Source organism: Mus caroli, unplaced genomic scaffold, assembly GCF_978045245.1.
Source record: "Mus caroli unplaced genomic scaffold, Mus_caroli_1 scaffold_1, whole genome shotgun sequence".
In the NCBI taxonomy this organism is placed as follows: Eukaryota; Metazoa; Chordata; class Mammalia; order Rodentia; family Muridae; genus Mus; species Mus caroli.
In genome coordinates, this window is record NW_028227256.1 from 33,067,805 (window position 1) to 33,088,904 (window position 21,100).

General features: G+C 42.7%; 1 protein-coding gene across 2 annotated transcripts in view; it reads right to left on the reverse strand.

Moving 5' to 3' along the window:
- Positions 1-21,100, reverse strand: part of Uggt1 (UDP-glucose glycoprotein glucosyltransferase 1) — a 104,614-nt gene that overhangs the window by 31,763 nt on the left and 51,751 nt on the right. Inside the window, exons 13-23 of one of the 2 annotated variants that reach the window (XM_021176550.2) lie at positions 20,890-21,040; positions 17,359-17,478; positions 16,500-16,585; positions 10,906-11,041; positions 9,620-9,751; positions 7,756-7,920; positions 4,899-5,019; positions 3,058-3,156; positions 2,317-2,340; positions 1,775-1,869; positions 497-703 (exon numbers count right to left, since the gene is read on the reverse strand). In XM_021176550.2, the coding sequence (XP_021032209.1) occupies positions 497-703; positions 1,775-1,869; positions 2,317-2,340; positions 3,058-3,156; positions 4,899-5,019; positions 7,756-7,920; positions 9,620-9,751; positions 10,906-11,041; positions 16,500-16,585; positions 17,359-17,478; positions 20,890-21,040 (1,336 nt within the window). The remainder of the gene's footprint in view (positions 1-496; positions 704-1,774; positions 1,870-2,316; positions 2,341-3,057; positions 3,157-4,898; positions 5,020-7,755; positions 7,921-9,619; positions 9,752-10,905; positions 11,042-16,499; positions 16,586-17,358; positions 17,479-20,889; positions 21,041-21,100) is intronic. The other variant, XM_021176559.2, reaches the window with a different exon arrangement.

A 21,100-nucleotide genomic window follows, 5' to 3' on the forward strand; every position in this document is an offset into this window, starting at 1 on the left:
TCCTGTGTTTCTGCGGATCTGTTTACCTGCTAGTCTACTCTCAGCAACTTTTTTTTTCATTTTTAAATCTGTTAACTTGAGGTGACAGTCATTTCCTCTAACTGAAACTCAATATATTTGTGATTTCATCAGATAATTTCAAACTATAAAAAGTAAAAAAAATTAAGTAACATTAAACCAATGGATAATGGAAAAAGGAACAGCTGACTTTCTAACTCATTGCATCTTAAACCTGCTTTTTACTTTATAAACATATCATTGTCTTTAAAGACTAGACAAAATGGAACAAACATTTTTAACGGGCATACTGAAACCAAAGCAAGTTTAAAAGTAAACTGTAACAGGACAAAATTATTTCTTACTAAGACTCTAATTCAACAACAACAAAAATACCCTGAGACGCAGAAGCTATTAGAAACCCAATTATGAAGAGGATCTACCAGCCCAAGGGAGAAACGTGAATGACCAGGCTAGCCTTGGAACCTGCGAGCCTTACCCCGACAGAGAATTCCGCAATGTCCACTCCTGCGCCCAGGGCCTCTGCCGTCTCCTCTTTGGCCATCTTGGTGATAAAGTTCTTAGCAGAGTTGGAGGTCTGTGTTTGGAGAGCTGCCCAGATGGCTCTGAAGATGGGGGTGCTTGAGTCACTGATCTCTTGGCTGGGATTGTTGATCATACTTATCCTAACATTGTTACTGGTTTTCTATTTAAAACAGAAGAGATAAGAATTAAATGCTATATGGTATAACCTTAAAGGTAACACTGACCAGGCATGCTGGTGCACATCTTCATCTTAGCACTCAGGAGGCAGAGGCAGGCAGATGGCTGGGCTACACAACCAGACCGAATTTACATTAGTTATGTTCCATAATAGTAATGTCTCTTCTAAACATCTTCAGTAGTTGTCTGTATTCAAAATAAAATTCAGATGATATATATGGTCAAGTCTGCTAAATCCTGTATAAACTGGCCCCAGTCTTCTTTTCCAGCTTCATTCCTATAAATACAGCAGACACCAGAGACTAACAAGAGTTAGTCTTTCCTCAGCACATTTAATACTCTGTATTCCGTCTTTTCTTCAGGTTCCTGTGCATCCACCTTCATTCACATGGTCTTTCCACACGCCGGCAGCAATGCCTGGGTAGAGGCCAACTATCTAACAAAACAGACTCTACAGAGAAGAAGATGGAGGACTTATATTGAGAATATAAGCTGGACAGTGAGAAGGCTCAGCCAGTAAAGGCACTGCTTGTCACCAATTGAGACCTGAGTTCAATCCCTATGACCCATAGGGTGGAAGGGAAGTACTTTCCCTAGGATGTCTTCTGACCTCCATATATGCACCGTACCATGTACATGTCTTTTCCCATAAATAAATGTGTGTATGTATGTATGTATGTATGTAAGTATGTATGTATGCAAGCAAGCATGTATGAGAGAAGAAACAGATCTGGAGCTACAGGGTGGCTCAGTCTCACACGTGAGCCTCTCTTCATGTCACAGTACATGGCAAGATCCCTGCAGCAGGAACATGCAGTCATGCAGAAAATTCTACATTAAGGATTTCATTATGTTTGCTCTTAAAGGATCTATTCCCCTCAAGTGGAGCTGGGCTCTCCGGGCTTAGACGTCTTTTCTTAGGAGCTGACACCCTCTGAAGACTCTTCCTTTTCCTATGTTCCTTTTCCTCAGCACACAAAGAAATACTAGAAACACTAAAATAACCACACTAGCACAGGGGTTTCCCTCCCAGAATGAAATCTGAGACACTTGCCTGATGTTTAATGGCATCATATAGTAGCTGCCGCCCCGAAGGGCTATCAAAATCTCCAACAATCCAAAAAGTCACTGGTCTAATAAAGGAATCATCTGTGGAGAAACAAGGACAACAAACTCACTAGAAGGAAAAGAAGATAGTCTATGTCGAAACATTAAAATTAGGCCAGAGGATTTCTGAAAAACATGCATAAAGAGAAACATGAAAATGACTGGTAGATAGAGACAGAAAACAAAAAATAGCAAAATGTCTCTACTAACATGAAGCAGCTCGGTGAGAAACTAGGAGCATGCATTGATTAACTGCCCTGTGCTCTGTTAGCATATACAGTGAAACATGTGGGCAACGCAATGTAGTCTCCAATCGGGTTAGTTTACAACTTTCAGAAAGGTCTGCAAACAGTCACATTGTTTATCTACTGTTACCCACAGGTTTCAGAAACAACACAATGAATGTCAATACATTCTGAATAACACTGGTCCTGAAACCATATAAATTAATTATGAAAATGAAGGGAACATTCTGGAGTTGTGAGTTACCATAGATTTCCTTGGAGGACATTCCTGGACAAAGGCCAAAAAAAAAAAAAAAAAAAAAGCAGAAGAAAAGAGAAGGTCATTTGTATACTTAGCAATCAAGGCAGCTAGAGGACTGTGCTGCTTTCTGCTCTGGCTCCCACCATGTTCAAGCTACTCTAGAACCCCTTGGAGACAAAACCTTTGAAAAGCACAGTGGACTAATTGCATAAGCTTATAAATCCTCAGGAAACCAAATGCTCTGAGGGAAGGAAGAACACAGCTGGACAAAACTATCTTAATGACAGCTGGTGCTTTGGAGAGCAGCAAGCTTTCCTAGAACCACTCTGGACAGATAATAATTGTCAATCACCCCCCTACCCTCGAGGGAAGGACCTGTTGCAGATGAAAACAGTGACTTTGGACAAGGTTAGCTTAACTAAGTAACTCTGCATAAAATCACTCTAACGAGTCACACAAGGCTTTCTAGAATCCAGTTTTTAAGTTCTACAATAAAAGTAACCCTAGGATGATATTGAAGTCAGGCAAAACCATTTTGATATAATGTTCTCCATTTTAAATCATGAAGGGCTTTTCCTATCAATTTTAATGATAAGCATAAAATTTAAAGAAAATAGTTGAATTTTTAGAGACATATATAGAATTATATTTTAAATGTTTTTTCTACAGTTGCAGATGGAGTTTATTTGTAAATACTAAATAAAGACTAAACATGAGGGACCAAATCAAGCCCAAGTGGGTTACCTTTTTTCGTCAGATAGTTCATACTGTTGGCAATAGCAGCCGTCTTGCCCCGAGAGTCCAAGGCAGAAAATCTGGCAAAGTCATCCACATAAAAATTATCTGGTGGAAAAACAGGAAAAACTGAAACTGACAGATAATTAACAACGGCAGGTTCCAGACAAGTCCTAGAGGTCTATTGGTCTCGCTGGCCCTCAAAGATGCTGCCACTTTGACTAAAACTGTCAACCGGAAGGTCTTGTGCCCTGACCGTCAGGAGTGCTTGGGGAACAGGAGCTGTACTGTATAGTCTGAGGCGGATCTGAGGCAGGCAGGGGGACTGAAGGCCTGGGTCAGGTGCGTGGGGACAGCAGCAGCTGCAGGGAACAGTGGAAGCCTGCAAAGATTTTTCACTGGTGGGATTCAAATGGCCACTTAATGTTGGTGGGACTCTTTTGTCACATAAGATAGTCAAGCTTTTTTGTTCAATAAATCATCAATGAAATCTGAATGCAAAGACGCATTTCCAGGATAAGGCGCAGCAGCATCTCTGCTGGAGCACACAGGAGATTCTGAAAGGCTTATGCCAGAGCTCTAAGCTTTCTACAGGGCATCAGCTCAATGACTGTCTGTCTGTCTGCCTGTCTGTCTGCCTCACTGCATCCTGGTCAGTTTCACTGAAGCTCCTTAAACACATGATCCTTGAAGGCATAGGGGAAGGGAGGAGGGCCTTAGGATGCAGAGCAGCCACCTGTTGCAGAACTGCTCCAAAGGAGCTGGGTTTTTGATTGACACCATTTTTCCAAAGCTGAGCAAGCAGCTCGGCTTTGTTGTAAGCCTTTAGCTCCAGTAAGTGAGTGACCCTGTCCCTAAACAGCACTGAGAAGCACTGTTGCCAACAAGTTTGTATCTTTTGAATTGTATTTGCAGGCCTCATGGGACTGACATTTTCCTCTTGGGCACGGCATCTGAGACGGCTTGAGCAACTTTCCCTGCATACAGTCCAGACGGTTGGTGGTGCTTGTGCTCTGACAATGGGATTCTCCTGTGCCCGGGCCATTCTTTCTTGTGTCATCACATGGGAGTCGTTTCTTGTACAGGGAATTTATCCTGTGTAAGTGTGAGGCAGTTGAGCTGGGTGGCTCCAGGGCTGGAGACTTCCATCAAAGCTGCACTCCGAGCTAAGCTCACATGTGACAGGGAGAAGTTAAACTTAGAGACTTTGCTGAGTGAGGGACTGTTTTATGGGAATTTTGACAGACTAAAATGTTGGAAAGGCAGAAGTATCTTTGAAGTCCTTGAAACTGAATTGAAGGTCAATGAGGAATTAAATTCTCATGGCTCTGTAAGTAGTCTCCAGCACCCAGATCTCCATCTCAGCAAGCGTCACAAGCCCATGCCGGCCATCCCAGCCATTACACTGCTCCTCTGGCAGCCTCCCACCCCACCTTAAACTCCTGAGAGTGTCACCCAGGCTCTAGCTCCTACAGCCACCTGCACAGCTGTAGCCTTCCCACTGGGGACAGACCATCATATACTATACCCAGCTAGAGTGCCATTTTAAGATTTTTATTTTATGTGTATGAGTGGTTTGACTGCATGTATGTATGTTTGAGTCTGGTGCTTCTGGAGACCAGAGAGGGAGCTGGACCCCATACCCAAGTGCTCTGCAAAAGCAACAAGGACTCCTCACTACCGAGCCATCTCTTCAGCCCCCAAATGTATCTTTTCTAGAAGGAAATGCTTGTGAGTTTAGAAGCACAGGCCATAATTTTGAGCTATCTTCTTAATATTATAATCTAATAAATTTAAGAATGTGAAGCACAAATCCAAAAGCCAAGAGTTGTTACTGAAATGTTCCTTACTGCTTGCTGTTAGGTCCAGATACTCTCGCTTAGCTGTCAAAATCCTAGAGTTGATTCTTGGAACAACATTTGGCTGATTCATGATGTACTCTACCACATCTTGATCATGTGACAGCTCACCCTGTATGAAAAAAGAAAAGGGGCAGAAGTGTTTAATGAAATTCACTAGAAATAGAAAGTTAGTAGCTTTCTAACAGCTGGCTACATGTTAACAGTCAAGGACAGATGTTCATGTGAGCCCAGGAACAAGCAGAGTATGGATGCACACACATAGTGCCTCTAACTCTATTGAAACACTGGGGTGCCAGAAGGCTCAGAACAAGATGGCTAGGCCAGCTTTCCCATGGTGGGAGGCACACAGACACTGTGTGGAGTCACTTCTCTCTTTCCACCTTTACATAGGTTCTGGGAAATCCCAGGGTTCTCTTTATTTGAGCTGAGTAATGTCTCAATAGCTTTTCCCTGGGATATTTGCAAACACAATTAGGAGAAATTAGTACACATCAGATGGGCTAAAATGAAGCTGGTCAAATAAACAGCTGGAAAAAGGGAAGTTCCATTTTCTGATGTTCTCCAGATCTCAAGCACGATATCCAGGGGACCACAAATGGCCAGGAAAACCTACAGGGAGCCCTCGACTCTGATAACTAACTTAGACAAACAGTAACCGAAGGCTGCCGCTGGGGTGTGGCACAGTGAGTGTTTCCTTAGCATACACAAGGCCCAGGATTCAACCCCTACCACCAAACACAGACGCAAAAGGCCATTAAGATCAGTTGAGGATTCAAGTCACGTCCCAATGTGAACCAACAGAGATACTTGGGGAAATATTTTCCATCTAATAAGTGAAAAATGTGTTCGCTTACTAGCAAATTAATATGCTAAGTAGATATTGGCAGAGTTCACACACAACAAAGAATCTATTTAAGAAAGTCATTATAAACCAAGCAACAGCTGTAACAACAACGAACAGCACAAGAATGAACGTCTCCCTCATAGGGTGAAGGCTCAGATTCAAAGAGTTATTATAACTGACATGTCCAATTATAACAAGAAAAATACTACAACAATCAAAGAAAAAAAATACACACAAAATCAAAATATCAACAAAAACCAAGTGGCCAATATATACCATTCTTGGAAAAACCCAAACAGTAGACCTAAAACACAAAGAACTTAAAAAATCTGTATTAGTATACTCCAACAACAACAGCAGCCATGGCTATGAACTAAGTGTGAAAATCAAGATTGCCAAATAAATACATTCAATAAAAACATAAAATAAGTAAAAGAACCAATTAAAAAATTGGAGTTAAAAATAGCTGGTGGCACACCCTATAATCCTATTACTCTCTGGCAGCAGAAGCAGGAGGATTGCCAGTTCAAAGACAGTCTGGAGTACATGTAGAGACTTGGTCTCAAACAAAAAAAAAAAGCAGATCTAGTGGTCCTCAGAAGACTGAGGCTGAAGACTGGCAAGTGGAGCCCAGCTTAACCTAACACAAAAGCTCTATCAACATACACACATACAGTGCGTACACACACATGCATGCACACAAACATGTGCACACACATACACACAAAATGATTGATGGGGGTATAGGTGGGCAGTCAAGGAGGGTAGAAAGGAGGCAAGGAAAGAAAATACACATAATAACTGACACAGTCCCCGAAGAGTTCATTAGCAGATGTTAGCTAACAGAATAAAAACAAACAAACAATGAACACAAAGATACTTCAAGTAAGGTTTTAGCTTTTGTTTTTATGGTTTTTTTTCCCCCTCCTCTTTTTTCTTTGATACAGGGTTTCTCTGTGTAGCCCTGGCTATACTGCAACTCTCTCTGTAGACCAGGTTGGCTTCGAACTCAGAGATCTGTCTGCCTCGGCCTCCCGAGTGCTGGGACCAAAGGTGTGGGCCACCACCACCTGCATGTATGTATATAGATACACAGATGGATGGGTGGATAGATGGATGGACAGATATTGGGTCTTACTATATGAGCCCAACTAGCCTGAAAGTCACTATGTGGACCAGGCTATTCCCAAACTCATCTGCCTGCATATGACTCTGCCTCCTAAGTGATAGAATTAAAAGTATGTATAACCATGCTCCAGTAAGATTATTTAACTAAGGAATGCATCCTATGAGGGTCTTTTTCTCTCTCTGATTCAATTGTGTGTGTGTGTGTGTGTGTGTGTGTGTGTGTCCCCGTCCAGCCCTCCCTAAGAAAGAGGATAATAGATAGCAAATAATCTGGGTGATTTTAGTCCCTAGAACCTGGGATGTAACTCTCAGGCAGTGACAGAAGCATCCTTGCTACTCAGGGGCCTCTCAGATCACACCAAACATAAGGGAATGCACAGCCAGCCTTAGTTTACGCTAACACAGTAACTCGGGTTTGAGATGGAGGACTGGAATGTGAAGGAGCATCGTAGCAATCTAGGAGCAGTCAGACCCCTGCACTTCCATCTACAGAAACGGTCGAAAGAGAAAGCCCACAGATGTAGCAAGTCAAATGCCAGTGGCAAAGAGAGGGACAAAATGTGCTGTGGCTCCTTCTGGGAGAGGATGCTTCTGGCACTGGTGATGTCATCTGTAATCAGAGGTGATGGTGACGACTGTGTATGTTGTCAGAATCACCAGCTTACACATCTCAAGAAGTTAACCTAGAGCTTGGGCGGTATCAGTGGTAGACTTAACTAAACTAGTGTGCATGAGGCCCTGAGTTCCATTCCCAGCACGGCAAGTAAATACATGAATGAAATGAACCCTCGTCATCATACAGAATTTTACTGCCTGCTACATAAGCTAGCATAAGCCACTGGCTTTCACAGCGCGTGTGAGAATATCACTCACCAAGTACACAGCTCTTTGGAAGAAGGTGGTTGTCTCCAAGATCTTGTGCATTGTGATGGTCTCCAGCTCATCCGGGTCTAACTGCTCCTTTTCAAAGGGCATTCCATTGAACAGGACAACAGGCAGGGGGCCTACTCCAGTCTGCTCATAGTAGCCTCTTGCTTCCTAGAAAACAAAGGACAAGAAAAAGAGAGAGCACATATTTTCCCCCTCATGACACACATAGAACAAAAACATATTTTCTTACATGCCATCTTAGATTTAAAAAAAATAAAATTAGCAGGGTGATTAAGATAACTTAGTAGGTAAAGACTCTTCTGGTGTAAGCCCACAGATTGAATTTGACCTCCAGAACTCATGTAACAGTCACTACAAAGCTGTCATCTAACGTCCATATGCGCACAATACTAATAAATAAAAATGAACTTGAAAAAAGAACAAAAGAAGGGCTAGAGAGACAACCCAATCATTAGGTGCACTTGCTGGTCCTGCAGAGCCCCTCTTCTGTCCCCAGCACACACGCGGTGGCTCACTACCTAGAACTGTAGCTCCTGTGCATCAGAAACCCTCTATTAGCGCAGGGACCCCTGGCACACAAATGGAACACATGTACTCACCAATATACACACAATAAATAAATATGTTTTTAAAAAGCCACCACCAACAAAAAACAGAAACATAACAAAAAGAAATGACTAAAGTTATTTCTTATTTTTTTAAGTGGTAGGGAAGCCTTCTACTTTGTAAGTTAATTATTTAAAAAGTGGTATCATAGTTAATACCTTACTTGATAAGTGTGAAATTAAATGACTAAATTGTAATAAGCAAAAACTTTACAGACTATGGAGTGTGTATATGTTTATCTATATGAGAGGAAGGTCCCTCCGAGCTTCTAAAACTGTATTTGCAATTGTTGAAAGTACATTCCTCTTTACAATACAAAGCTTACTGACAGCCAGTGAGGTCAAGTCAAGAGGGAAAAGGGGTCCCCAGAGAAGTGTAACACAGTAGCAGTTGAAAAAGAAAATAAACTCCAAGGGCTGAGTGAAATGGGCCTCTTCGGCGTCAGCGACCAGCAGTAGGTGTGCAGAGAGACTCTTCCACACCAGGCAGGCTGCTAAAGGGGACTGATTCTTGTAGGGCTTGCCAACCTCCAAGACCTTTTGTAGTTATAATTACTGTTTTCTAAAGCCAAAAGACAGCAAAGTGTTTTCTAACGCCTCTCACGATGTAAAAATAAATGTCTTTTTCATTATAGGTATGTAAATATGTACTAACTGGTCACAAAGTACTTGGGTTTCTGTCACCTCACAAAAAGTTGAAGGCTTCTCTTCTGCCTTGGCCTCCAAGTGCTGGGATTGAAGGCGTTCACCACATCTGGCTAGTTATTACATTTCTTAGAACATACCCATCTGAAGGCTGAGCAATGATGTAAAATTACTACAATACATATGATTCCCTGCACCACCTCCTGGCTCTATACTTCCAATAGGTTTTGTCCAGAACACACATTATACATGTACAATTATAATTTATGAAAAAGTAATTGTTTTCTGATTTAAAGTTAACATACAAGTTGTTAAGTACTATTTTCTGAAATAGACTCACTTTCCAAAGACTGACAAGTGAGGCCAGGTGTGGTAGCAGCTTGCCTTTAATCCCAGCACGCACAGGTAGAGACAGCTGATCTCTGCCAGCTCAAGGCAAGCCAAGGGCTGCACAGGGACATCCTGTCTCCAAGATTAAAAGTGGCCTGTTGCATCAACACCCCAGTATAGACACCACATAGCCCAAGAAGGAGAGTCTGAGGCTGCAGTCAAGTTAACAATACCACGGCTATAAGAAGCTCCAAAGAACGTGTTACCTTCCGATTCTGATCGTAAGCAGAATCAATTCCCAGAATGCTATTCACTTCCACGTACGGGTACTTCTTCTCCAAGACACTGACCACGTGCTCCACTTTCACTGTCTCTCCAGTCCTCACCTTGTTGTAGATCTAAGGAAAGAAAAGCAGGGAACCAACCACACCGTCAAATCCACATTTAAACTGTGATGAAATCTCTAAACACATTAGAAAAATAAGACCATTTTTCTTAAAAATCAAATGGAAACTTCTTAGCAACATTACAATTTCAATATCTCTCACAAGATGCCTATAATTAGAAACTGAAGACCTTCCTTCCTTCCTTCCTTCCTTCCTTCCTTCCTTCCTTCCTTCCTTCCTTTTTCATGACAGTGTCTCACCATGAAGCCCTGGCTCGCCTGGAACATGCTATATAGATGAAACTGGCCTTGAACTCACAGAGATGCCACTCCACCTAATTTCGGGAACTAAAGATTTCTTGAAATGACCCCACCAGTTCATAAACACTTTAGACCCTAAGTGCAGGGGCTAACAATGCTTTAAGAATAGAAGCCAGGTGTACTAGAAACATGTCTGAGACAGCCGGCACAGATACAGAAAGACCTTATTATCTCAAAAGGAAAACAAAAACAAAAAACCAAGCCAGCAGGTGTGGTGCTGCACACCTGACAGGCCAGCCCTGGGGAGAAGACAGGAGAGTCAAGAGCTCAAGGTTAGCCCTGGCTATAGGAGACTGACTGTCTTCAAAAGAGAGAGAGAAGGAAAAGAAGAGGGGGAAGGGAGAAAAGAAACTGTAAGGTAGTTTCATAAAAGAAAAGACTGGGTAGTTTTAAAAACAAGGAGAGAGCATCACATTGCCCAAAGGCATTAACTGGTGATTTCATATAAGCAGAGGGCATTCTATAATATCCCAGAAGGCCCCTAAAGAACAGCATCTAACGGCCAGCATTATGACTCAGCAAGCCTAATAGCCAAGCTTGATCCCCAGATCCTGTGACAGAAGGAGAGGACCCATTCCGAAGGTTGTACTCAACCTCTCACCAGTACTGTAGCCTCCCTGCCTCCACACCCCTGACCCTCCCCCCAGGCCCCACATAATAATAAATTCTAAGCATAAAAAAGAAAAAGAAAACCATAGCAATCTATACATTCTCATCAGTGACACAATAAAGTATAAGGAACCCTGAAATCTAAAACACCAGAGTATATATGAGAATCTACTTCTTCTCCTACCACAAACTAGAGTAAGTTAAACTAAGCATTTGCCATTTTGGGTAAAAACCTACCTGTGTGAGAGTCTGGAAGGCGTGATAGCCATCCACTTCCTGAACCACATAATTATACGCTCGCAGAACAGCGACTCCAGCATCTTGCATCCCATCAACATCTTCAGAATCACTGACCACAAAGATAAAACCAATCCTGCAGAGGGGAGCAGAAAAAGGGGCATCTTAGAAGGCAACCAGCTTGGGGTGGGCAGAGCCCCAGTGTCCATCCCCAACCAAGAAGCACAGCTCACTTCCCACTCTAAGCAGGGCCAGCAACGGTACACAGGCTTTGTTTACAGAACACAAGATTCAGGTCACAGGACAGGTTAGGCTTTTCCACAGTTTATGTCTGTTTCAGAATCTTGAATAGATTTCTTTACTGACACAAAGAATACCACTATTGTAGGTAGTAATTCTGTTCTACTTTAAAATTGGAGGGCTGGAGAAAGATCTCAACTATTTATTAGGAGTGCTGCCTGCTCTTGCAGAGCACCTGGGATCTATTCCTAGCATCCACAACAATGGCTCAGCAGCACCTCTAACTCCAGTTTTAGGGCACGTGATGTCCAACTCCAGCCTTTGTACATATTGTACATAGGTGGTACACATAAAGACAAGCAGGAACAATCACACTGAGAATAAATAAATTCATTTTAAAAACCTAGAAACTGCCGGGGTGGTGGCGCACGCCTTTAATCCCAGGACTTGGAAGGCAGAGGCAGGCAGATTTCTGAGTTCGAGGCCAGCCTGGTCTACAAAGTGAGTTCCAGGACAGCCAGGGCTATACAGAGAAACACTGTCTCGAAAAACAAAACAACAAAACAAAACAAAAAAACCTAGAAACTGCAGAAAAGTGAACTATAACTAAAGCAATACAAAAGTGAACCAGGAATGGTGCTACACACCTTTAATCCCAGCATTCAGGAGACAGAGCATGTGGATTTTTGTTAGTTCAAAGTCAGCCTGATCTACAAAGTGAGTTCCAGGACAGCCAAAGCTATTACACAGAGAAACCCTGTAAGTTTGAATAGATTTGGCCCCCACAGACTTATATATTTGAATGCTTGGACATAGGGAATAGCACTATTCAGAGGTATGGCCTTATTGGAGATGTGGCCTTGTTGAAGGAAGTGTGTCACTGTGGAGGCAGGGCTTTGGGGTTTCATATATACTCAAGCTCTGCCCAATGAAGAAAGTAAGTCTCCTGGCTGCTTTTAAATCAACATGTAGAACTCTCACTCCTCCAGCCCCATGTCTGCTTACTGCCATGCTTCCCACCATGATAATGGACTGAACCTCTGAAACTGTAAGCCAGCCCCAATTAAATATTGTCCTTTATTATAACAGTTGCCTTGGTCATGGTGTCTCTTCATAGCAATAAAACCAAATTAAGGCAAATCCTACTTTGAAAAACAAAAAATAAATACATAAACACATAATAATAACAATAATAAATGGAAAGCAAAATGAAAAACAATTGTCTTATATCACTCAGATAGGTTAGTATGAAGACGTTCACTGAGCAGTCTGGGCAGAGGCAGGTGGATCTCTGTGAGTTCTTGGCCAGCCTAATCTACACATAGTTCCAAGATATGCAGAGCTATATAGAGATAACCTATCTTGAAAAAACCCAAAGACCTACACAAAACAAAACCAAGAAATACCTGCTTTGGTGGGGGGGGACTACCAATGAAGGAAAGGAAAAATGGCAGACTAGTGAAAAACGCCCATCTGAGAAATAACAATGACTCTTAAAACTCAGTATTCATCTAACAACAAGGGTTTTAAACGGGCTGAAGATGCTGGGAATGGTAGCACACACTTATACTCCCAGCACTTGGGAGTACTGAGGCAGGACAGTGTGTTTGAGGCTACCCCAGGCTACATATTGAGTTTTAGGTAGCCTGGGCTACACAGCAAGGTTCAGTTTAAAAAAGTCCATATAAACAATTTCTGAATAGACACTCACAAAATAAAATGCTAAGACCCTATGGCATTTTAGAATCATGAGTTGCACATGACCTGTGGCTGCACATCTACTGGATGGCCAGAGGAAAACCAAGTGATGCTGACAAGGAACAGGGGTCCCCAAGTCACTGTCAGTGAAGAAGCAAAATGGTTCAACACCCTGTGAGTCACTGTGGCTATTCCTTACAAACCAGGCATATACTCATTGTACAATCTACAAATCTTGTCAACAGAATTTTGCCCACACAAACATCTGTACTGGGCATGTATAAGCTTCAGGAGTGACTGCTCACATTCGGAAGAAAGCAGCACGCAGGCTCCGGTTAACGTTTCATCACTTGACACAAAACTAAACATATCTGGGAACAGAGCCCCAAATGAGGAACTGCCTCCATCATAGTAGTGTGTGTGTGTGTGTGTGTGTGTGTGTGTGTGTGTGTGTTACACTTTGGGAGAGGTTCCAAGAGCAAAGGGTAGTTAGAGAGTGGGAGAGATGAACAGGACTGGGATGCATTGTGTAAAACTCAGAATCAATAAAAAGATTTTCTTTAAGGTGCAGCACCCTCAGCTGCAGTAGAGAGCCCAGCTTACTGGAGCTGTCAGGTCTGAGGATGACAAGAAGGAAGCTCACCTGAGTCTGGTTGCTGTGAATGGCAGGCATGAAGAGGTGGAGCCAGAAAATCATGAGTCCTGGATAAGATACTGGGCTACTTACATTGTGGGATTTTAGTTTTATTTTGATCTGACTGTAACTGTTTCCTGGTTCTTCCTTCTTGGAATGCAAAATATGTACTTTATTTTACAAAGCTCACAGTTGAGAGGCTGGATTTTTAAAAAGATGCTAGATGTTCTAAAGTGAATGAATTTTTAAAAATATTTATTTTTAATTACAAGAATGTGTGTGTGTGTGTGTGTGTGTGTGTGTGTGTGTGCATGCGCGCACAAGAATGCAGGTGCCTGCAGGGATTAGAGGTGTTGGATTGCCTGGAGCTCTGGGCTGTGGCTGTGAGCTACCTGTTCTGATGCTGCCAATCACACTCGGATGCTTTGGCAGAGAAGAAAAAGGTCCTAACTGCTGACACATCTCTCTAGATCCTGAGAGTGAACTTTTTATCATTTTTTTAACCTTTTATTGATTCTTTGTGAGTTTTATGTCATGCACCCCAGTCTTGATCATCTCCCCATCCCCTCACACTCACTCTCCACCCTTGAAAACTGCCCCCAAAAGAAAATAACACACACACACACACACACACACACACACGGCATAGAAAATACTGAGGCTGAATTTTTAAATAACAGAATTTTCAAAGACTGGAATTTTTAAAAGTTAGACTGTGCTTTATAATGTAATATTAATATTAACATGAGATCTTGGGGACAAAAGAGGGAAGATTTTGACTTAATAGTGACATATTTGTGTGTTAAGCTAAACATCAGTTAGGCCAGTAAGTTTCTGTCACCTTGCCAGAAATCTAGTTAGACCTGGGAAGAGAGAATCTCAGTTGAAGAAGTAGCTCCATCAGACTGTCCTGTGAGCATGTCTGTGGGCACAGCCTTGATTCTTCACTGATATGGAGAGCCCAGCCTAGGCAGCACCACCCCTTGGTGGGTTATCCTGGGTGTATAAGAAAGCAAGCTGAGCAAGACTCCAGGAGCAAGCCAGAAAAAATTCCTCCATGGCTTTTCTCAGTCCCCTCCTCCAGATACCTGCCTGGAGTTCCTGCCCTGACTTCAGTTTCATGATGAACTGGGAACTGTGACATGAAATCAACTCCTTTCTGCCCAAGTTGCTTCTGCCATGCTGTTTAATCACAGCAAAAGGAAGTAGACTAAAACAATGTCCTTCATAGGTGAAGGATAAACAATCTGCAGTATAATCACGTAGTGAAATACTACCTATTGATTAAAAGAAATTAGGAGGCTGCAGTAGTGGCACACAACTATAATCTCTATATCTAGGAAGCTGAGGCAGGAGAGGCAGGAGCTCTAAACCAGCCTAGATTACATGGATGGATGCAGGAATAGATGGACTTATTATGTGTCAACTCTCACAACTTAATAACCTAGGTATCACACTGCTAACTGAAACAAGTCCTTCTAAAGTGCTATATAGTATACAGCTACAATTATATGACATCCTGAAAAGGATAAAAACCTATAATCATAGTTAAAAGTCAGGAGTGTCCAAAGGTTCAAGTTAATGGAGGGAAGGGCAAACAGGAGGCAGAGGAGAGTTTTATTTGGTAGGACACTATAATGTAAATAGTTTCCACAGGGCAGGATCAGATCGCCCTCACCAAGAGTGAAATGCCAGCCTATCTTCTAGGCTCCCCTTCAATGCCCAGCTCAGGTGCCTTCTTTCCCTATGTCTTCCATCTTCCTGGCCCTCAGTACAACACAAAAGCATCGTTAGTGTCCACTGTGTACTGTGAACCAGCTCACATGTTCTCAGATTCACTTTAAACACAGCAGATGGGGAAAGTTGTGTTAAAAGATGTGTTTAAATACAGATGGCATGCTGTGTTTAAATGAAGATTTCACTGCTCTCTGCTTTTTCTGATCTTGATAATCCTTTTCTTCAAAGCCCCTGGGAAACCTGGGTCATCCCCACAGAGCACCCAGTTTCCTAAAGCACTCAGTCACACATTCTTACAGCCATTAAAGTTTTGCAAAAGCTGTTCCAAGAGGCAACAAATAGGACAGAGCGTTCATACAAGCCGACCACAACTCAGTCAGGGCTGAGCAGTGAACACTGAGCAATGTTTCCTTACTAGGAGCTCTTTTGTCCTTTAGTTTCTTCACTTTTTAAAACAGACCCTTATTTTTTATTTATCCAGTCATATGCCGTGTGTCTTATGAGTCTATGCCATCTATATGTGGTGGTGGATGACAGACCAGGGAGGGGGGATTCCTACCCGGCCTCCTACTGGAGTTCAGGCAGAAGAGAGACACCTGACATGAGTGCTGGGACTTGAACTCAGATCCTCTGGAAGAGTAGCAGGTGCTATTAACCACTGAGCCATCTCTCCGACCCCTCATTTCTTCACTTTTACAAACTCAAGATTTAGCTGGTATAGAGTCACACCCATTTGAGCCCAGCTCTTGGGAGGCAGAGGCAAGTGGATCTCTGAGTTCAAGGCCAGCCTAGTTTGTATAGGCCTTCCAGAGCCCTGTATATGTATTATTGTTTTATATATATATTATCATATATTATTGTCTATGAAATGAACAGGGAAACTTAGCTACCTGGTGCCCAGTGAGTAGACCTGCCAATACAACTAATGTAGATGTATCTGTCTGTAACATTCTAAAGCATTTAGTTCTTGAAAACCTAGCAAAGCACTACCTGCTGAAATTAGAAACTGGCCTGGCTATGTGGGCACGTATCTAGAAATGCTCCCTTCCAATAGGAAGCAAGTGAAAACCACGAACTATTTTCACACAGCCAGTTGTTAATAATTCAATGGCGGTAAGCTTCTATGTGTTTGAATTAAATTCTCAGTGCCAAAAGACATAGGCGTCTTACCACGAAGACGATAAAACTGCCATCAGTGAGTCTGACTATTAATTACACAATTCGATGCAACCAGACATGTAATCCAAGCAACAAGCCAACCCTCAGCTAATGAGCGCAGTGTCACCTTAGCGGTATGTGATTGCTGAGGAACATCTCGGCGATGCTAATCAACTCGGCAGTGGTCTCATGTACAGGATCAATAATGAAAACCTGTCAGAGGAAAAGGAAAAAGAACCCATAAAATGACATTCAAGTATTCTTAGGCCAAGAGAGATGACAGGAATCGTCACACATGAAGCGAATCTTTCTCAAAATACCACTGAACCACAAATAAGGGGGTTATAAATAAAAACAGCAGCTGCCACCCACAACATGCAAAGACCGTGGTGGTGGGAAGAGATGTGACGTTTCCTCTCATGGATTTCACTGGTGTTCCCAACTGCTGATGCCTGTTCTACAATAACCAACAAATGTCTGAGTTATCAGTTCTCCCACCGTGGGACACGGAGCCTGCCTTTTAGTTGTGTTTGTTCCTAAGGCTCCCTGAATTAACAGTCAATTTAGAACTCATCTCTTAAGTCGTAGCAATGGTGCTCATGTATTAAATCCTCACTATATGCTACCCAGCTTGTATACATTCTCTCACATAATCAAGTCGCTCAGGACTGGGGCTGTGACTCATTTGGTGAAATGTTCACCAAGTACACAAGACGCTCTGGATTCAATCTCCAGCACTACATAAAACCAGGCTTGGTGCTGCATCTCTGTAATCCTCGCCTGGGAGCTTCGCTGTCACGGTGCTGAAACATGAGCACATTCCAAAGCCCTTTGTGCTTGAACTCTGTGCACAGATAGAGAGAAATAGCAACATGCTACTTGTGATGGAAGAGAGAGGGTTGTAGGGAGCGACAGTCACAGAATGGCGGCTACTGGAAGCCAACTACCGGTCAGTGCTACAGGACAGCAGCAAGCGCCCTACTTACCATGTTATGCAGGTTCTTTCTGATCTGCCGTATGACACCAGGAAACGTGGGGCGGAGTAACTCCTGTAAGCTTGAAGGCCATGAGTTATATCGGCTATCGACCTCTAGGTTGTTGACCCACTTGAATGATAAAAAGCAAAAACAAAAACAAAACACACAACATGATACATACACATTAGTCACTGATGAAAAACGGTAACTAATGAGACTAAGAATCACACAGTTTTGGGCATGGTGGCACAGGCCTTTAATGCCACACTTGGGAGGCAGAGACAGGAGAATCGGGTATCCAACCATCTGTCATGACCACACTGAGACTGATGCCAACACTAGCTATACAAGACCTTGTGTCCAGAAAACACACACGCACACAAGGCGAGACTGTTCTCAAATACACAAAGGTGGAATAGAAAAATGAGTAACTATAGCATGGTCAAGAACTAGGGGAGCTTAGCTGCAATCAACACAAGCAACTAAAGACCATTAGCAACAAATACAATTTAAAAAAATAAGGAAATCCACAGGAAATTAGACAGGAATAAGCATAGTAAGTCTATATAGGAATCATAAGCAGCCAGGAAACACAAGACATACAACTATACAATTTGTGAAATATAAACAGATACACAAGGAAACTACACATTCATTAAACTGGAAAAAGTTAACAGTTTGTCAATGCCTAAGACTGGGCAAAAATACAGAGCACACAGGAGCCCTCCAGCCACTAAGTGTCTGCAATACTCATTAAGCCCTAACTAGAACCACTAAGTACTCCACATCCAGGCATCCATCCCAACCGACCTCTCACATGTGTGCAGGAAGACAGGTCACAGAGACCCAACATGGAAGAATCTCCAACAGCAGGAAGGCAGAAAAGAAGGCACAGAGACAATAAGCACCTGTCATGTGGATGAGGGAGAGCAGGGAAAATCAAGACATGCTCCTGCTTATGTGAGCAGAGGGCTCTGGAAGGACACACAGCAATCCTGCTCACCACTCTGAGAGGAAAGATGGCTGGTGAGGAGACTATTACCATATGCCTCCTGTGCTGGCTAGTTTTAGGTCAACTTGATACAAGCTAGAGTTATCTGAAAGGAAGGAACCTCAATTGAGAAAATGCCTCCATTAGATCCAGCTGTAGGCATTTTCTTAATTAGTGATCAGTGGGGAAGGGTCCATCCCATTGTAGGTGTGGCCATCCTTAGGCTAGTGGTCCTGGGTTCTATAAGAGAGGCTGAGCAAGCCAGGGAGAGCAAGCCAGTAAGCAGCACCCCTCCATGGCCTCTGCATCAGCTCCTGCCTCCAGGTTCCTGTCCTGTTTGAGTTCCTGTCCTGACTTCCTTCAGTGACAAACAATGTTACGGAAACATAAGCCAAATAAACCCTTTTCCCCCTAGCTTGCTTTTAGTCATGGTGTTTCATCTCAGAATAGAAATCATACCTAAAACACCTCTGTATAACTTCAATTTTCATCTGTAAAAGTATGAGTGATGCTTTTTGTTTTTGAAAAAGATGTATTGACTTTATCTATGTGAGTACACTGTAGCTGTCTTCAGACACACCAGAAGAGGGCATCGGATCCCACTACAGATGGTTGTGAGCCACCATGTGGTTGCTGAGAATTGAACTCAAGACCTCTGGAAGAGCAGTCAGTGCTCTTAACCACTGAGCCATCTCTTCAGCCCCCTAAATGATGTTTTTTTTTAAAAAAATAAGTAAAATGTTAAAAAACAAAGGACCAGGAATGCTCCTACAATGTCAGTGTCTAGAGCTCTTAGTGTAGTCTAATTAACCTAACACAGCTGAAGACCTCCCAAACCACCAAGTCCTCCAGCGCTGATGATAACATCCTCACTAAGTCCTTAGAGAGAAGGCTTGTTAAGTAAAAAGATTACCTACCCATGTGAATTTGATTGTTTATTTTTTGAGACAGGGTCTCACTATGTAGCTTTGCCTGGTCTGGAACTCACTATGCAGGTCAGGATGGCTTTAAACTCACAGAGATCTACTTGCCTCTCTCTGCCTTTTGAGTGCTGTGATTAATAAAGGTGTGGGCTTCCACACCCAGCAATATGAATAATTGAAAACCACCATTAAAATGGTCTTAATTACCTGATTTAAGAAGACTTTAATTATTACTTGCTACATGCTGGGCCCTTGGCATCTATAAAGAGAGTGTGGAGAACAGACCCTACGCGTGGTTACAAAAATAAAATTGGGGTTATGGAATGAGACACCCACAGAAGCACCAGACTGTCAAAAATACTTTTAAAACCCTTAAAAAGAAATAAAGGTATACAATTAGAGACAGAGGAACACACCCCAGCCTCTGGAGGAAGGCACTGCCTGAAGGGGGAGGAGGTAACTAGGAAGGAGCACAGAGAGAGAGAGAGAGAGAGAGAGAGAGAGAGAGAGAGAGAGAGAGAGAGCTTCAACAGAAACAGCAATGATTACACAGAGAGTGGTCCGTAACAATGGCAATGAGTCATGTGGTCATTGATCTCCATAGTATGTTATTTTCCTTATCCTTTATAAGCAAAACCTTTTAGTCACAAATCAAACCGTATGTGTGCATCAGACTATGCAATGGTTCTATCACCGAGACAGAATGCAGACAAGGAGTTTACCCATATGCAGCCCAAGTGCTAACATCTATGCATACACTGGGCTGCAGCGGTGGCTGTCCTGGGATACATGCGGCTGAAAGGCTGTAGGATGGGCATGTCTGATGCACAGTATAGCATCTTTCTTTTTATAAAATGCCTCCAGAATAAATGCAGACAGAAGCCAAGGAGGGAGACAAAGCACCTCTAGCCCCGTTCTTTTTACCGATGACATCGAGATCACACAGCAGATAATAAGGTCCTTTTAAATAAGGCTACTAACTGGAAATATTTGCTGTACTAATAAGTTTAAACTATGCGTGTTGTCACAGAGTCACAGAAAACTGAGTCACAATTGGGAAAGTACACACTCTTCCCAAGATGTTCATGCAAATCCTATGAATACACAACACAGAGAATGCTTTCCTTTTCGTTTTTTTAAAGATTTATTTTCATGGTTTTTTAATTATTTGACTTTTTGTGTGGGTATGTGCACATGAGGGCCAGCCTGGGGTTAGTTATCTGATCATCCCAGACCTGAAGTCACAGGTGACTGTAAAACCCCAGATGCGGATGCTGGGAGCTGAACTCGGGTTCTCTGCTAGAGCAGTGTGCGGTTTAACTACTGAGCGCCTCTCCAGCCCTGGAAAGAACGCTTCTCCCTCACAGTGCTTGGAAGACAACTTCTGAGGGCATGTGAAAACCTACCTTCTGCCCAGAGTGGCAGTGCATGCCTTTAAACCCAGAGACAGACAGACAGACAGAGAGACAGACAGAGAGGCAGACAGACAGGAAAGCACATGCCTATCTTATTGCAGAGATACAGTCTCACATAATAAGCACTTATAAATCTTTGATAAAACACAAATTAAAAAGCTGTAAAGTGCCTGACCAGAATGCCTCAGGATCACTCAGAATGAATACTCACGGAAATAGCAGGACTCCTGATGTCTACTGCGTAGTCAGTCTCAGAGGGCTGGATGTTCAGCTTCAAAATATTATGTAGAGAAAGGCCTTCTATTCCCAGTCTGTGCAGACCCTCCATTACCCGGGCTTCATTCCTCAATGTATCAAATAGACTGCAGGAAAAGCAAGGTTTCTAGTCAAGGGTAGAACACTTGCCTAGCATATGAGGCCAT